We start from the raw sequence: 19,225 nt of genomic DNA, 5'->3' as shown, positions 1-19,225 counted from the left end.
GGCATGTATCCTGGTCACTACATTGAAAGGGGCATGTATGCTGGTCACTACATTGAAAGGGGCATGTATGCTGGTCACTACATTGAAAGGGGCATGTATGCTGGTCACTACATTGTAAGGGGCATGTATGCTGGTCACTACATTGTAAGGGGCATGTATGCTGGTCACTACATTGTAAGGGGCATGTATGCTGGGCACTACATTGTAAGGGCAATGTATGCTGGGCACTACATTGTAAGGGCAATGTATGCTGGTCACTACATTGTAAGGGGCATGTATGCTGGTCACTACATTGTAAGGGCAATGTATGCTGGGCACTACATTGTAAGGGGCATGTATGCTGGTCACTGCATTGAAAGGGGCATGTATGCTGGTCACTACATTGAAAGGGGCATGTATGCTGGTCACTACATTGTAAGGGGCATGTATGCTGGTCACTACATTGTAAGGGGCATGTATGCTGGTCACTACATTGTAAGGGGCATGTATGCTGGTCACTACATTGTAAGGGGCATGTATGCTGGTCACTACATTGTAAGGGGCATGTATGCAGGTCACTACATTGAAAGAGGCATGTATGCTGGTCACTACATTGAAAGGGGCATGTATGGTGTATATAGCATTAAGGTAAGAAACAATATATGCAGTGTTATATTTGTTTTAAATGTCGCAATGGTTTTGCGGCTCCCAGTTTTTTTTTCCTTCGGAAACGGGTCCAAGTGGCTCTTTTTGTCTTAAAGGTTGCAGACCACTGACCTAGGGGTATCCAAAAGCAGTTAGAAAACCAAGCAAAGGAGGGGAAGTGGGGACATTAAACAGCTGATCAGAAAACCTTTTGATCAAAACTAGCATCTACCGAGGCAGACACATCAACCTACATAGAACTTAGAGAAGACAAGTATAGAAAATTAGGCCCCAGCTGTACAGATCTGATGCTGAAAAAACACAAGAAGCACTCAATGCCCAGGAATAGGGGGCTTGAATAGGAAAAGACAACAATATCTCTTAATTCACAGACCTACACAATGACCTGTTAAATTCATGCAGAAAAAGAGGATCTGGAAGCCGAAGAGCCACTTTTAGGGCCTTGTGTAAAAACAAAGAATCCATCTGCCTGAAAGAAGCACGGGCCAAGACGTCAACACTGACAGCCCTCACCACATCCAGGCACTGGATAGATATATCCCTGGGGTTAACTAGTGTTGGATACATGGAAGTTAACCCATTATATTCATGAAGGTGAAAAGCACAGATCACTACGTTAAAAAGGTTTGCTTGGTCTAAACGCAAACTTCGCCATGCAGAATCAGTAATATTAAATCACATAAAGTTCTTACATTTCATAAATCAACCAATGCCCTTTAACCACTTGAAGACCAGGTTTTTTTTCTAACATTTGTTGCTTACAAGTTAAAATCAGCATTATACAACCAACACAATGGTTCTATGCAATGTCCTCCTGAAGTGTAGCACAATAAATCAGTGAGGAAAAAATAAAAAATAAAGCAAGCCAATGCTTTTAATGCATCTTGTAACCTTCCCTGGGGAGTGTATCAATTGCACTTTTAGAAGCCTGTAAGTAGGCTTGTCTACAATACCCCTTAGGGCTCTTTCACACACTCCGTCCGTTGGACGGAGTCCGTTTTTCTCAGCGGGGGATCGAGCCGCCGATCCCCCGCTGAGCAGCAGGAGGACAGCTGTGTCTCCGCGCTGTGTGCGGAGACACAGCTGACAGTTCCCCATGCATCTCTATGGGGGAAATCGGATGTCAACGGACTGTCAGTCCGTTCTCACCCGATCCCATCCGATACGCTGGACGGATGGAAAATAGATTTGACGAATCGGATCGGGTCGGGTCGGATGTCAGCGGACATGTCTCCGCTGAAATCCGATGCCCCATAGGAATGTATGGGGGGACCGTTCAGATCCGCCAAAAAAACGGACAGGCGGATCTGAACGGTCCGCCTGTGTGAAAGGGGCCTAAAGCCTAAAATCTATACCATTCCAATCTGAACTACCAGGAGGAAATAGAAGAGGTGATGCAGCCACCTGTACCTTGTTTTTGACCAGCTGGCCAATCACCTGCATTCAGCAGATCATGAGTGCAATCTCAGGCTCCTGCAGATTGTCTGTGTAGCTGTCAGTCAGGCAGGCAATTACTAATGACAGGAAGCATCAATTAACTACCTAGAGCGCTCATCAGCATCCTGGTAGTTCATTGAGAACTACAAGCTGTCAGATGCAAAGACTGACGGTAGTAGTAGTTCTCCCACTCCTGCAGGAGGAGAAACATATTACATGTTCCACCCTAAAAATGGGTGGAACATTAAAAATGTTCCCAAAGGTGAACTTATCCTTTAAGTGCCTGCTAAACACTCCCAAAAAGTGAGTAAAACTTTAAAGGAGGCTTCACCTCCTGCTACCGGTTTATCCCACAATACCTTTATGTGAACATCCCGCAAAGATCTGGTTCACACCTATGTGTTTTTGGAAAGGATCAGGGACTTTTTTTAAATGCAATACAGTACGTTTTGGTTCAATAGACTTCAATGGAGAAGCTGCAGAAAAGCGTGTAGCGTGTTTTTGTCACGATTTGCGCTTTTTAATCTTCCCAACAAGTTTATAAAAAAAAAATCTGTTTTTTTTTTTTGCTAGAAAATCACATAGAAATCCCAAATATAATAAATAATTTAAATATATATATATATATATATATATATATATATATATATATATATATTTAGCAGAATGTTTTTTTTAGCAGCGACCCTAGAGAATAAAATGGTGTATTATTTGCACAGCGATTTTTCAAACACATTTCTTTTTCATGTCATGCTTTAAAATTGCGCATGCTCATGGAATGGCGGCAAACTATGGTACTTAAAAATCTCCATAGGTGATACTTTAATAATTTCTACAGGTTTCTACAGGTTACCAGTTTAGAGTTAGAGAGAAGATCTAGTGCTAGATCTAGTGCTAGAATTACTGCTCTCGCTTTGACGTTGCGGCGATACCTCACCTGTGGTTTGAACACCATTTACATATGCAGGCGTGACCCACGTATGCGTTCACCACTGCGCCCGAGCACTTGGACGCTTTAAACATGTTTTTTTCATTATTATATATTTTATGACATTTTTTTTATTTTTACACTTTCCCTTTAAACTATTTTTTTTTGTCACTTTTAATCCTATCACCAGGAATGTAAACATCCCTTGTGATAGAAATAAGCAGTGAAAAAAAGCTTTCTGGAGAGATCTGGGGTCAATAAGACCCCCATCTCGCCTCTACAGTGTAAAGCATCAAATCAAAAATACAAACAAATAAAACAATGATCTAGTGCTCTAAAAATAAAAAATGGCATTGTTTACATTGGGCTTGGAACCGGAGGTGATGTCATGATGTCACTCCGGTCCTCCAAGACCATGAAGATGAGCGGAGGCCATCTTTGCTCTGCTCATCTTGGTTACCAGCTGTGGCAACCGCTGGATCGATTCTTGGGGGTACCAATCATCCAGGTAAGCCCGAGAACCACCGGGAAGTGGCGGGAGGGGCTTGGGGGGTTGGCTTCTTCTTCTTCTGGCTTCTAAAAGTGATCCAGCAGTGAATCCGGGTCACTTTTATTTGTTAGAGAATTGCCAGATGAAAAAAAAAAAACAATACCAGGGTTATGGCATATTGCTGCAGCCATAATCCCGGTATTCCACTTCAGACCGAGGACGTCATTGGTCTATGGCTTGGTCGGCAAGTGGTTAAATGATTCAGCTTCATACAGTGCCCTTAATCCACAAAACTTAATTCATCATTTTTGCATGTTTCTTTTCTTGGCATTACAATATTCATACTATACATAACTTTGTCCTTCAGCTTTAGATAATCTAATCTTTTTTGGTGCTATGCCATTTGTAAACGGAAATGCCAAACAAAATAAAAGGCAGATGGGTCCAATAGTCACCTTTTGTAGGACATCCAAAGCTGTAAGCACAGATTCCTGCAGGCTTGTCAACACTGCTTCTGTATAAGAGGGGAGGATGAAAGGCGAGGCATCTGAGCTTATAGGCACTGACACAGCCCCATGTAATATGACCCCAAGCTTTTGTAGCTCATCCATATTAAAAGCAGTTTTGATGTGATGATAAAGAGCTGGGAAAATCTGAATTAAAGCTGTGAGGAAAGGCTGACTCGGAATGAATGTCAGTTTGTCACTTGTAGCTGGTGGCTTTGTACTTTCTGTACCAATCCTATACCAGGTGTTCCAGGCTGCCCACCACAGAGCGGAGTCTTCAATCTCATCCATAGCTATGGGCTGCTCAGAGTTATATCTTGCAAGTCTTTCTCCTGTCGAGTCAGCCCTCATCAATGGTCTTCCTGGTCCAGAAGCGCTAACTGGCCCAATAAGAGCAGGAACAGTTACTGAGATACCAGGAAGAGACTCTGGCTTATCCATCTCCCTAGTCGGGCTTACAATCTGTAGGATTTCCTGAAAGCTTTTCAGAGCCGCTAAGGAGACTTCATTGTTTTTGCTGAGAGCTGCTGACTGAATGTGATCCAGAAGAACATCCCACGCCTTTGAAAAGTCACCTGCATTATAAAAAAAGAAAGCAAAGTAGTTTAAAAATACACCAACTGTATATGTGAACATTGCCAATTACAAGTTTATATTTTCCAAATTTCCACGTATAGGCGCAGGTATGAATCTGTAAAGACATCTGGACAACATGATCTGTTAGCGGCAATAGGATGGGTAAACACTGCTATGAGTATTAAAACATCCAGTGATCTGCATTTTGCAGACATTGTTTATTTGAATAATTTCAAAGATAAGACCATAGTAGACAGAACAAAGGTCCCTATTCACTGATGTGCCTGTTCTTCCAATTTTTTTTAATTAGTCAGAGAGGATGGAAAACTATAGACAAGACACTTCATTTTTTTTTTAAAGCTGCACAGGAAATCTGAACCAGCATCCAAGGTATTTGTGCAAATCTAAGGCTGGTCATACATTATACATCTTTCATATTCAATTTCCTTTAGATTTACCTTCAACTATATAGTGCAAGGGCCTGCCTGATTGCATACAAATTGAAAGTGTTTAGGTTTGACCTCATATTAAATGGTTTTGGTAAATCTAGAGGAAAATTGTACAATAAAATTGACTGGTACACACTAGTAGTTTTATCTCGTTCAACCCAGCAGGCTCCTGAAGTGCTCAGGAGGAGCCGCTGTACTAACAATTCAAGAATCAGCCATTAGCAGACCTTTTTGGGTGATGCCCCTCGACATAAGCCGGCTGATCGGCAGCCATACACATAGGCCGAATGTTGGCTGGTTTCTATTGAACGGCCAATGCCACCAGATATTTGGTCCGTGTGTACTAGGCTTTTGGGCGCTGATAAGCTCAACAACCATTTGAAAGGCCACACTCACTTTTTCTCACCAATATCCTTTTTAGGTGCATAAAACTGCCATGCCACAATATACATCGCCAAGCAAAAAATAGCATTTCTGCCTTCTGGTAAAAACTCCCGCTCACACTTTTTGCTAATGGCTCAAAATGATCAACTTACCAGTTTTAGATCTTGTGTGCCTACTGCATAATGGTAGACTGTATTCTGAGAAAGCTGAGTTGAGAATCATCCAGGTATTGTAAGCGAACGCAACCTATCTGTGCATGCTCATACTTAAGGATCCTTTTCATTATTTAAAAATAGACACGAAAAAGGATTTTTGGACTTTATATAAAGCCCACTCAGGGACACAGGTCTGCTTAGAATGTTGGGAGTATATACTACTGCCTACAGGAAAAATGAATACAGGATAACCCCACGGACAACCATTTTGCCTAGGTTTTTGTAGCAAAGTAGTACTAAAATCAGGAAGCAAACACACTGGACTCACTGGACTCCAAAAAAAGAATTTTATGGAGAATGCAACCATTTTATTTTCATCCCCATCCAACGAGGGACACAGGAATTCTTAGAATGTCAGGGTGTCTAAAAGCAGTCTACCAAAGGGATGAGTAACATAGCAACCAAGGCTAACAGACCCAAGAAGAAAAAAAAAAAAAAGGCAGAATAAAAATGGGGTTGCCTGCAGCTCAAAGGGGAGGGGGGACAGCTGAAATAACCAACGAGTCAGCAGTGGTTTCTGGCAGATAGCTGAAGCAGGCCATAAAGACCCCCCCTTCACACCAGAGCCAAGTGGAACTTTTTCCTGTGGTGAGTCTGCATAGAGAAGTGCAGGGCAAACAAAGTTAAAGTGGAAGTAAACCCTCCTACCGTTTTCAGCCAAGGAAGCTGCCATCTTGGCCTCTGTTTAATCTTCAACTGCCATGATGCTGCACATGTGATCAGTTATGACAGTTTGGATGAAAGCACAACCAATGTGACAGCATTTCGGGCATGCTGGGAATGAAACTGTTTTTTTAAACAGTTAAATTGATGGGCTTACTTCAGCTTTAAGGTTTAGTATCCAATATAATCCCCAACAGAAAGGGAATACACTGGTTGCTCAGAAGCAACAAGGTAACAGCTGTGTCAGGTTAGGTGGGGCAGCATGGAAACAAATGCACACAAAAATCCAAGTACAATATTGACTGTGGACTATAAGGCCTCTTCCACATAGCCTTGCTGCCTAGCTGCTATGCCTAGCTGCTGACTCCTAGATTTGCTGCCTCCTGCACTCCTGTTTGAAGAGGTATGTTAAGCTGCATTGGATGTGGTTGTGACACAACCTCATTCACCTGTATGGGGTTCAGTGACAGGCAGTATTGCTTGCCAAATGCAACATGCCCTACTTTTAATTTTTTTGCACCACAATGTTATGTGAAGCTATACTGTGGCAATGTGTATGGGGCTGTCTGGCGGCCTCAACCGTACGCTTTTGCCATCTGGAAGTGCCCACGTGAAAGAAGCCTTACTTAGCCTGCATTAGCATCAAATACAATCTCACTGTGATCGGTTATTCAGCCTGCATTCGCAGAGTTTAATCTGAACATAATCTGTTACTTAGCCTGTATTAACATAGAGTACAAATTATAGACCAAACAAGTTTGTAAAGATATCATATGTTCACACTAGTTCGGAATCCTTCCAGCTCCCATAAACAGTATTACCACACTGAGAACTAGGTATACACACATAGTATGAAGAGCCATCATGGGTTAGATATACCAGTATATGCAAGATGTAACAAATTTTTTTGAAACAGTAATAATTCCCCTTGATGACAGAGTAGAAAAAAAAAGTGGTTGGCTCATTCATCTGGCTAACCTGCAAAGCACGTTAGCATAAGCAGGTTCAAGAAAAGGTGAATTACAATTCCCCACAAAATGTCCAGTCAGCCATAGTTGCTTCAGTACTAAACAGAGGAATCCCTCAAGGCAGCATAAGCTTGTTAAGTCCCACACACAGTGAGTTGCAGAGACAGGGACAGGAAAACTGCCTCAGTTCTGGACTGATAACTTCATAAAGAAAGAGCAGACATACTGGTCCAACCTGAACAGAGGAGTCCTGTTGAAACACAAATGGGTAATCACTGCCAATTGCAGGTCTGTCACAAAGAGAACACTAGTGTAGACAAAGTGGGATCCTGTACTGCTTGGCTAACTGGAAAACTGCCTGGCATTAATCTACCTCATTATGAGCTGTTCTTCACCCTTCCTCTCTGAAGTCATGGTAATGGAACTCTACCATGGGAGGGATGGCTATAAGAAAAATGACTGCTTCCCAAATCACCTCTCTCAACCTGATTTCTGACGAGCACAGTGCAAAGCAAAAGAGCCCTGACTGATTCAAAATATCGTTATTCCCTTTCCCAGCCGCCACATTTCACCCCCCCCACTCACAGGATTTGACAGCAGCAGATGCCGATGGCTAATGCTGCTGCATCTGTGAGCAGAGAGAAAGAAGAGAGCCACTGTGGATGGGTACAGCACTGGATCAAAATAGGACTCGGGTAAGTATAGAGGGGATAACAGGGCGTGACAAATACTGGAACATTTTTTTACCTTATTGCAGGAAATAAATGTCTAAATATATTTCGAACCAAGGCATGATTTTATAGAATACACAAATGAATGATGTTTTTAAACATGTACCTAGAGTATATCTTTAATAAAAAAAGACAGTGATGGAGTATTTTACCTAGAGGCTGCAGCAAGTATCTCCTAGTGTTAAATATTCGGGCGACGCCAGCTAGAGTTAGTACCCATGTCTCAGCCCACTGCTTCTCTGCTGTGTCCCTGGAGTGATGAATGAGGATGTTGCCTCCTCCTGATTCGATTTTCTCTTTATCGGCTGTTGTAGAAGATTCTCGCACTTGGTCTAATAAGTGGAACAGTACCTAAAGCAGTTAAAAAGAAGTATCATGGTCTGGTCTTTCCCAACATCTATAAATTACATCTTCATTTGTGTGTCTATTATTTTGTTACAAATTCGAAAAAAATATACGTATGTAGAGCCCATTTCTCTATACCTTCCAAATGACAGTGTGCCAGGTTGGATGCTGCAGTAAAGTTCCGTGTGCCCCTATTGTGGAGAACAAGGTCTGGCCTGCGCTCTTCCTGACTGCAGGGCGCGTATCAACACACAGCTCCCCTAGCTTGGCATAAAGACACAGCCAGAGGCAATCAAATGGTGGTGCTGGGTGGAAAGGCCGGTTAAGAGTCACTCCTTTCTCTTTTGCCTGCATCTGAAGCATATCTTCTTCCCTGTTCAGTTCTTTTTCTATATTTTCTCCTCGTTGGAAGAAGTAATCAGAAATATTCCACTGTATTCAACATATTCCAAAAAAAACAAAAAAACATCTGCTTTAAAAAGGAATACTCTTTTGCCAAATGCATACACTTAATGCAATAAATAAAAGTAATAATAAACATTTAACCTATTTGTATACCACATAAAACAGTACTAAACAGTAACTCATAAGATAAATCTCACTGAAAACAGCGATCTTGGCAACTACTAACTACTAAATCTTTTTTAAGCAATCTGCCTCGATTTTGCAGGTGCAAACAAGTTGTGCTGATTTTAAAATGGGACAGCGGCTGTGGGGGAGGTGACCCCCGCCTGCTGTCAAAGGAGAGGTTCAGGGGGTTTATATAGTAACATGTTACATACGTATGTTAAGTACAAATGTAAAATGTTACTAAAGGTGAGCCTAGCCTTTAAAGTGAACCTGTGGGCTCATCTTACCTTGTAAAGAGGCACCAGGTATTTACTGGCAGGTAGTGACCACCAAAATATCCTCTATGCTCACCAGTTGCAGCTGCCAGTCACTAAAGGAAGCATGAAAATTCTGACTGTGGGCTAAAGGTTTCTGCTTACACTGTTCTGTTTACCACTTTGGATAAAGCAGGATCTTGATGATAGGTCCTTTACAGGCAGGCATAGAGATCTAAGCCAAAGAACTCCTGAATAGAAATTGTGCAGCAATTTCAAGTGGCATTAGCAAATCCAACCAAAATGTAGCCCTGCTACTGTGCCTATTGGTAGTATTTTTGGCTCACAGAAAACACAGCATTAGCATCAAGATGATGTAAAAGCTTTCACACAATCACACTCCAAACTAAGGCTCCATTCACAGCTGATTGCACCGTGATTCCGCCCCCCAGATTGAAATTCACTGCAAAATACGGGACGCATTTGCGATGCCATTACTTCTTAATGTCACCCCAATTTTCGTGCAGTAAATCGTGCTGCAGTCACAACACGTGACACTGTAGCCCAAAAGAAGCGTCTGTTCCTTTTTGAGCGACAAGCTTCACGCATTGTGATTGTAGCGCGATTTACCGCCAAACATTCACGGCACGATTGGGGTGCCATTAGGAAGTAAAGCTTAGGCTCTTGGCCCAGTTCCTGCCCACTGCTTGGCACTTCACTGTAACTTTGGGTGAACCCATTCTATTTATTGCATTTTTTTTTTTATATCAAATACTTTAAAGGTCCCACAGGATGACTGGGACCTACTGGCAAGGACCTCGGCTGGTGTGCAGTTCTTTGAGCTTATTTGTTGAGATTTCACCTCCACAATCCCGATAAGCTATATTAAACTTTTCTCTGTATGTTGTAAAAAAAAAAAAAAACTGTACTTTATACAGCTTAGTAGTTAAAGATAAAATTTACCCACAAAAACAAATGAGTCAGGGAAGCAACTTTTTCTTTATCAGACAGCTCAGTCCAAAGTTTCAAACAGACAAAGCATGCTATGGTCTTACTTTAGAGCCCACATTGTTTTGGTTATTAACCCAAAACTAGTATTGTTTCCCTCTAACACTATTTATGATCAAAAATGGTTAAAAAAATTGTACAGGAATATAAGAAGTTCTTTATGAAAAAAAAAAGTATGATTCATAGGTTCATATTTTTTAAGAACGACATAAAGAATGAATACAATTCTGAAAATTAAAACTCGTGTGGAAATTTTAAAGCTAAAAAACCCTGAAGTCTGAAAGTACTTACAGGCTTTAACCCTTTCGCTGCCAGGTCTAAATGGCGTATGGACCTACAGAACAGCTTCCAGCTGGCCACGCCTGTACACCGTATGGACCTATATTACTCCTCTGCAAAAAGGTCATGGTCACTTCAGTGACCATGAACTTATAGCAGAATAGTTTAGCAAATGCTGCTGAACAAACTGATAGCTCTGATCAAAAGCGGATAAGCCACTGATCAGAGCTATTTACCAAAATAAACCACAGCCATCCATTTCTGCCACCTGCAAAACGCCCCCCCCCCCCCCCCCTTAAGCTGCAATAGGCAGTGGAAAGGGAGCTGAACAAACTGATGGCTCTGATCAAAAGTGGATAAGCCACTGATCAGAGCTATTTACCAACAAAAAGCACAGCCATCCATTTTTGCCACCTGCCATACGCCCCCCGCCCCCAAGCTGCAATAGGCAGTGGAAAGGGTGCTGATGCCCTGATGCTTTGCGCCCTTGCCAAAGTTGACTCAACTTGTAGCCATGCTGTCTGCCGAACACTACACATTTATGTCAACAGAGAAATGCCACAAATGCCCCACAACCTGGTGCAATGCGGTACATTTGTTGGTAAAATTGGGTTAAAACAGGCGGTGAGGAGGAGTTGCATCGCTTCCTCACCTCCTGTCAGTAGCCACTGGAGCCTGATTGGGCTTCAGAGACAAATCAGCAGCACCTTCTTTTATTCTACTGGTCATGTGCTTGCAGAAAATATATGGTTTGGGGGGGGGGGGGGGGTCTTTTACAAACTCTAAAAGCTGTAAGTGAAAAATTAAAACCTCCAGCTTTTTACAGACATTTTTGCGTACGCTAGATTTTCATCTCATTTTAATTTCAAAAAGGTGAAATTTAAAGTTGACAAAATATCTTTATTAATTACCTAAATACAGGTTAAGACTTTATATTTAGTAGGAATTTAGCAGAAATTTTGTACAATTTTCTGTGTTGGCATCTACTAATAATAATTTTAGTGTCTGTTTAACAAAAATATTGTTTTGATAAAAATGTTCGTAAATATTGCGAGGCCTTAAAAATCAGTAGCACCTTCTTTCTAATCTAATGGTCTTGTGCTTTCAGAATATATATGGTTTGGGGTTTCTTTTACAAACTCTGAAAGCTGTAGTTGAAAAATGAAAACCTCCAGATTTTTTAAGAAGTTTGGATATTACATTTATGCCTACATTCGATTTTCACCATTTCGCAAAGAGGCGCAATTTAAAATTGACAAATATTTGTTATTTATTACTTCAATACAGGTTAGGCTTTTGATATTCAGCAGGAATTGAATAAAATTTGCTGTGTTTTTATCTGCTAATAAAGATTTAATGTATTTATAGCGAAATATCACAGGGCCTTAAAAATTAGTAGCACCTTCTTTTTATTCTACTAGTCATGTGCTTGAAAATATTTGTTTTGGGATCATTTACAAACTCTGAAAGCTGTAAAGGGAAAAATAAAAAATTGAAAAATTGCAAAAATGGTCCGGCCAGCTGCGTTTAAAAGTGGAGAGCAGCGCCTGGCAGTGAAAGCATTAAAGGAAGTTACCCTTTTGAAAAAAATCGTAAATACATTTTTGCTGGTAAAAAAATTTTGCTTTTTTTGCTCTAAGGAGCCTGCAGAGCACTGCACCTGCGATCTTCAGGTCGAGGGTGCAATGTCAGGCTCCTGCAGATTTAGGATAGCTGTCTGCCTGTACATCGTACAGGCATGCAATTACCTGAGAGCAGAAAGATCAATGGACTAAAGGATGCTCACCAGTTCCCTTGCAGCTAGACTTGGACAGTAGATTTAAAGGACTTACAGACATGCAAACATCCCTCTGATAAGGCTGTAAATGGTCAAATAAATTAAAAAAATAACATGTCTGTAGCCAGCTTTACTTATAGATGCCACATAGGTTGCACCTGTGACCAGCCCTGCATGCAGCAGATCATCGTATTTAAGGATGTAAAGGTAAGCAGACTCACCAACAAACCAATAGACGTTAAACTAATATTAAGTTCTTGATTCTGAAGTCCAAAGCTTCCAGCCACTTCTACAACTATCTGCAAACAAGTGCAAGGCATTGTGGGAAGAAAGTCCGTGACGACCAATTGAAGGCACTGGAAAGAAGTCCGTATTAAAGACTCCCTACAAAGAGATAAATGCACCACATTACAAATGACAATGAGCCAGACTGACCTGACATGGGGGCAATGTTCTCAGCACTCACCCCTGATCATTTCTTATTGCTCCTATAACTCCTAGAACCAGAGGCCAACCTGGTCCTAGACTGTCTCCTTGATTCTGCAGGATCTGTAATACACACTCCAGTTGTTTGAGGCGAATATCATGGTGAGCTATAGCCGACAGCTCCTTTAAAGGATTTAATAACAGCAACTGCAGTCTCTAGAAAAACAAAAGCTAAAAAAGTCAATACTACATAGAAATAGACCTCATACACATGCTCCAAAACGTTACTGTATGTGTACCATATGACCATAAAGCTTTGGACCCTTTTGAGGAATAATTGGTGTGCTAATGAAATTTCTTCACTCTGCGTTTCTCCTCTGAACACCAGAACTCCAGGCAGGAGAAAGCGGTTTAAAAAATGCACCCAAAGCCGCATTTTCCAATAGTTTAAGTGCGTCAAGAGTTTGAGTGTTAATGGATTCAATTGGCCAGAATATTACATTTATTTTGTTCACTGAAATGCATTACTGCACCGCACTGCACCTAAATGCATCTAGTCGTTTAGGCGCATTTAGCATTTTTTTCTGCTTTTTAGCTCTGTTCCTGAATGCGTTTATGATGTTTTTTCTTTTTTTTCAGCCAGTAAATGCTCCTCCACTAATACGCCTGTAAACATCATGTGTTCACAGACACATAGACTAACATAGAGGTGTGTTTACAGGCCAAAAAAAATCACATGTACATAAGTATTAAAAAGGGGGAAGCTGCGCTAAATGACACAAAACATAAAAAGTCCAAATGTTTTGATAAATGTGTAAATATTGAAAACAAAAAAAGTCCAAAAATATTCAACCGAATATCCACCCGTGCAGAAATTGAATAAATTTACTGCTTACCAGAAGTAGCAGTGAAATGCGCCTTGTATGGAATTTAGCCGAGCCAGCTGAAAATCTGTGAAGGATTCCTCACCAGCGATGGCCGTCCCAGGATCACGATTAGATGGGTGTAGGAATAGAAAACAAATACAACATAGCGTGATACTGTATACGATATTGAGTGAATCACTCCCGAGTGTGTCAGAAGGAAAAAGAAAAGTGCTAGTAGACCCACCACCAACACAAGCTGCTTACCAGATGAATATTATATGTAGGCAAATAAACAATCCAAAGAATGATATAAGCCTTAAATAGACCACCACCTTTAATGTGTTATAATTACCAAATGAATGATAAGTGAAGGCAAATCAATAAGCAGCAATTCCAAATGAATGTTAAAAGCCGTAGGATAAACCACCACCTGGCATGCTGACGTCACCATTACGAGACGCTAAGGCGGGTGTTTGGAGCTGTCCGGCCGGCGGCTTCGATTTAGCGCTTTTCTAAGAATCTTGATGTAAGTGCAATACTTTTACTTTTTATTTTAATAAATGGGGGTTTACACTATGGATGGATATCTCCATCATTATTTCCATATGATACTTGGAGCCATACTTGTGGATCGGCCTTTTCATCATTGGGGACCGTTTTGCCTTATGAGACTGGGACACTTTCCAGGGACATCTGAATCCAGGATTTGGCATTGAATGTGCTTATCTCTGGTAAGCAGGTGATTTCGGTGAAACTCCTCATTAGGTCTTGAGTCCATCCGGAATTACCCTTTATGCTCATCCACTTTTTATATTTGGTAATTACACTTGGAGCCAGGTGGTGGTTTATCCTACGGCTTTTAACATTCATTTGGAATTGCTGCTTATTGATTTGCCTTCACTTATCATTCATTTGGTAATTATAACACATTAAAGGTGGTGGTATATTTAAGGCTTATATCATTCTTTGGATTGCTGTTTATTTGCCTACATATAATATTCATCTGGTAAGCAGCCTGTGTTGGTGGTGGGTCTACTAGCACTTTTCTTTTTCCTTCTGACACACTCGGGAGTGATTCACTCAATATCGTATACAGTATCACGCTATGTTGTATTTGTTTTCTATTCCTACACCCATCTAATCGTGATCCTGGGACGGCCATCGCTGGTGAGGAATCCTTCACAGATTTTCAGCTGGCTCGGCTAAATTCCATACAAGGCGCATTTCACTGCTACTTCTGGTAAGCAGTAAATTTATTCAATTTCTGCACGGGTGGATATTCGGTTGAATATTTTTGGACTTTTTTTGTTTTCAATATTTACACATTTATCAAAACATTCAGACTTTTTGGACTTTTTATGTTTTGTGTCATTTAGCGCAGCTTCCCCCTTTTTAATGTTTATTTGATGTTTGTCACATATTAAGTTGCTGCTATACCATTTTTCAGATATTTAGCGCAGTTTCTTCCCCCTAATTTATTTGTACATAAGTATTAACAGCCTTTGCCATGACATTCAAAATTGAGCTCAGGTGCATTCTATTTCCACTGATCATCCTTGAGATGTTTCTACAACCTGACTGGAGTCCACCAGTGGTAAATTAAATTGATTGGACGTGATTTGTAAAGGCACATATCTGTTTATATTAAGTCCCACAGTTAACAGTGCATGCCAGAGCACAAACCAAGCCATGAAGTCCAAGGAATTGTGTGTAGACCTCCGAGACACAATTGTATCAAGGCACAGATCTGATAAGGGCAAAGAAAAATGTCTGCAGCATTGAAAGTCCTAATGAGCACAGTGGCCTCCATCATCTGTAAATGGAAGAAGTTTGGATCCACCAGGAATCTTCCTAGAGCAGGCCGCCCGGCCAAACTGAGCGATCAGGGGAGAAGGGCCTTAGTCAGGGAGATGACCAAGAACCTGATAGTCACTCTGACAGAGATTTAGCATTTCTCTGTGGAGAGAGGAGAACCTTCCAGAAGAACAATCTCTGTAGCACTCCCCCAATCAGGCCTGTATGGTAGAGTGGTCAGATGGAAGCCACTCCCCTGTAAAAGGCACATGACAGACCATCTGGAGTTTGCCATAAGGCCCCTGAAGGAATCTCAGACCATGAGAAACAAAATTCTCTGGTCCGTTTAAAAAGATTGAACTCTTTGGCCTGAATGGCAAGCATCATGTCTGGAGGAAACCAGGCACCGTTCATCACCTAGCCAATACCATCCCTACAGTGAAGCATGGTGGAGGAAGCATCATGCAGTGGGGATGTTTTTCAGCAGCAGGAACTAGGAGACTAGTCAGGATCGAGGGAAAGATGAATGCAGCAATGAACAGAGACATCCTTGATGAAAACCTGCTCCAGAGCACTCTAGACCTCAAACTGGGGCGAAGGCTCATCTTCCAACCGGAAAATGACCCTAAGCACACAGCCAAAATAACAAAGGAGTGGCTGTGAATGTCCTTAAGTGGTCCAGCCAGAGCCCAGACTTGAACCTGACTGAACATCTCTGGAGAAATCTAAAAATGGCTGTGTACAGAAACTCCCCATCCAACCTGATTGGTGCCAAAGGTGCTTCAACAAAGTATTGAGCAAAGGCTGTGAATACTTATGTACATTTGTTTTTTTTGTTTTTTATTTTTAATACATTTGCAAATATTTTAAACAAACGTCTTTCACATAGTCATTATGGGGTATTGTTGGTAAAATTCTGAAGAAAATAATGCATTTAATACATTTTGGAATAAGATTGTAACATAACAAAATGTGGAAAAAATGAAATGCTGTGAATACTTTCCGGATGCACTGTAAGCAGTTTGTCTCATCCATGCAAACTGATACAATCCGCTGGAGAGCGTAAGCTTGTGAAAAGTAGCAGATTTACTTTCCAGATCACCAGATGAAAATAGAAGAAAGAAAGCACAAAATAAAAACTATTACAGGTATCACATTTAAGAATTGGTAAGCTGCAATATAAGAAATGTTTGCTTTTGGGTGTAATACTGCTTTAAGATCGACAACAGTAACATCTGCGATTTATCGTATTGGAACTAAACAGTATAGCTTGCCCACAAAAGATTAGGGTTAATGGAGACAAGGATGCCACATAAATAGAAAACGAATACACCGAAGATACTTGCACAATATATAAAAATGCAGATAAATGGGTAAGGCCAGGTTCACACATATGCTGCGAGAATTTCAGGTTTGTTTTCCATGGGCATTTCCAAAGTAACTGACAGGGTACTACTAACTGATTAGATACGGTTTTGATGCAGATTTTAGGAGTGGGTTTAACAATAGCTGGTTTTAAAGGAGCGGGCGGGCAAGCTGGTCACCGTATCCATAGCAACTTGACTCATCAGTTGTCAGCGGGTTCCCTGCTGACAGCTTAATTGCATACCAAAGAATAGCCAGCAATAAAATTTGAGACATAAACAGCTTGGCTCTACCCCCCCCCCCCCCCCCCCCAAAATCAAGACCGCTACAACCACTGGTCAGGGTTGTGGGGAATAGGCCCTTGTCCCCATCAACATGCATCCCCCCCTCCATGTTAAAGGGCATGTGGTTTGGTATGTTTCAAGGGGGGCGTCTCTCTTCTGGCCTGCTAGGCTGCATGCTCAGATAGGGGTCTGGTACGGATTTTGGGGGGGTCCCCTCACACTACTTTTTTATTTTTTTTTTATCCATACCAAATCCGAAGGGCCTGATCTGGATTGGAGGGGGGGGCCCACGCTGTTTTATTTTTCTCAGTTCATGTTCAAAACTGATGACGTGCGAATCAGAAGTGTTCCCATAGAAGGTAATAAGCATGGAATTCCTGAATCGCAATGCAGAGTTTAGAAGACACACAGGAGTCTTTTTAAATTCGCTCTGTGTATGCACCGCATATATGTGAACAGCTTCAATGAAAAACTATGTTGTTTCACATGTCATGCGAATCGGATGCGGTTCAAAACCGAGCCTATAAGAAATCATGAAGGCTTCTTAAGCCAAGGATGTTGCAGAGAAAGAAAAGAATACACTAAGCGCAGATACACAATGCATGAAAAAGGAACATATGAGTAAACTAGTTCTAGTATTGTAAAATGACAAATCAAGCTGCTGTGCTCACGGCTTCTCTGATATAACTGACAGGGTTGTCTACTATTCCTCCTTTTCTATCTCCACTTTAGCTTGCTACTCACTGTTCATCATAATGGCACAACGTTTGAAGTGAACAGAGAAACTGCAGCACTGGCACAGATACAAGGTAATTCTAGTTGTGTTTTTTAGGAGATCAGCAAATATACTTATTAGCAGCTCTTCCATATTCAGTGAGTGAAGCTAGTGAAACGCTCACTCAGTCCATTCCTTCATCCATGCTAAACAGAGTGGATGGACGCATTTGTAGTGTCAGCTCTTTTATTCTGACAGCCGGCACCCATGACTGTCAGAATACTTGAACAGCACCTGGATCTGTTTGTTTGGCTGACAAATGTTCCACCTGGCTCCTCTAACAAAAGTCAACCGAACAATTAACATTTGTTGAGTTGGGTAGTACAGACAGGAGGGGGCACCCATGACTCGAATTTCAGACAATGCAGCAGAAATCCACTGAAACTCGACCAGTGTACGACAACCTTTATATTTAGAGATTTAAATACAGTGCCTTGAAAAAGTATTCACCCCCTTGAAATTTTCCACATTTTGTCATGTTACAACCAAAAAACGCAAATGTATTTTATTGGGATTTTATGTGATAGACCAACACAAAGTGGCACATAATTGTGAAGTAGAATGAAATAAATATCTGAAAAGTGTGGCGTACATTTGTATTCAGCCCCCCTTGAGTCAATACTTTCTAGAGCCACCTTTCACTGCAATTACAGCTGCAAGTCTTTTTGGGGATGTCTCTACCAGCTTTGCACATCTAGAGAGTGAATTTTTTGCCCATTAATTTTTGCAAAATAGCTCAAGCTCTTTTCAGATTGGATGGAGAGCCTCTGTAAAAAGCAATTTTTTTTGATGCTGCCACTAATATGTTTCATAGTGAGGATGGTGTGTTCAGGGTGATATGCAGTGTTAGTTTTCTGCCACACATAGCGTTTTGCTCTTAGGCCCAAAAGTTACATTTTGGTCTCATCTGATCAGAGCACCTTCTTCCACGTTTGCAGTGTCCCCCCCACATGGCTTCTCACAAACTGCAAACAGGACTTCTGTTGGCTTTCTGTCAACCATGGCTTTCTTCTTGTCGCTCTTCCATAAAGGCCAGATTTGTTGAGTGCACGACTAATAGTTGTCCTGTGGACAGATTCTCTCCCACCTGAGCTGTGGATCTCTGCAGCTCCTCCAGAGTTACCATGGGCCTCTTGGCTGCTTTTCTGAATAATGCTCTCCTTGCCCGGCCTGTCAGTTTAGGTGGACGGCCATGGCTTGGTAGGTTTGCAGGTGTGCCACACTCTTTCCATTTTCACATGATGGATTGAACAGTGCTCCGTGAGCGGTTTAAAGCTTTAAAAAAAATGTATAACCTAACCCTGCTTAAAACTTCTACACAACTTTATCCCTGACCTGTCTGGTGTGTTCCTTGGCCTTCATAATGCAGTTTGTATTTAATTAGGTGACTTCTGTGGGCAATTGGTTCTACTAGATTTTAGTTAGGGGTATCAGAGTAAAGGGGACTGAATACAAATGCATGTCCCACTTTTCAGATATTTATTTGTAAA

The 19,225-nt window shown here is 41.3% G+C and overlaps 1 protein-coding gene across 2 annotated transcripts in view; it reads right to left on the bottom strand.

Moving 5' to 3' along the window:
* MON2 (MON2 homolog, regulator of endosome-to-Golgi trafficking) overlaps positions 1-19,225 on the bottom strand; it is a 271,194-nt gene that overhangs the window by 100,888 nt on the left and 151,081 nt on the right. For both annotated transcript variants that reach the window (XM_082256725.1, XM_082256726.1), the window contains exons 22-26: positions 12,692-12,867; positions 12,447-12,609; positions 8,476-8,769; positions 8,145-8,343; positions 3,956-4,581 (exon numbers count right to left, since the gene is read on the bottom strand). In XM_082256725.1, coding sequence (XP_082112851.1) covers positions 3,956-4,581; positions 8,145-8,343; positions 8,476-8,769; positions 12,447-12,609; positions 12,692-12,867 — 1,458 coding nt within the window. The remainder of the gene's footprint in view (positions 1-3,955; positions 4,582-8,144; positions 8,344-8,475; positions 8,770-12,446; positions 12,610-12,691; positions 12,868-19,225) is intronic.

Source organism: Pelophylax lessonae, assembly GCF_965119305.1.
Source record: "Pelophylax lessonae genome assembly, chromosome: 4".
Taxonomy (NCBI): Eukaryota; Metazoa; Chordata; class Amphibia; order Anura; family Ranidae; genus Pelophylax; species Pelophylax lessonae.
This window is presented reverse-complemented; position numbering and strand designations above follow the sequence as displayed.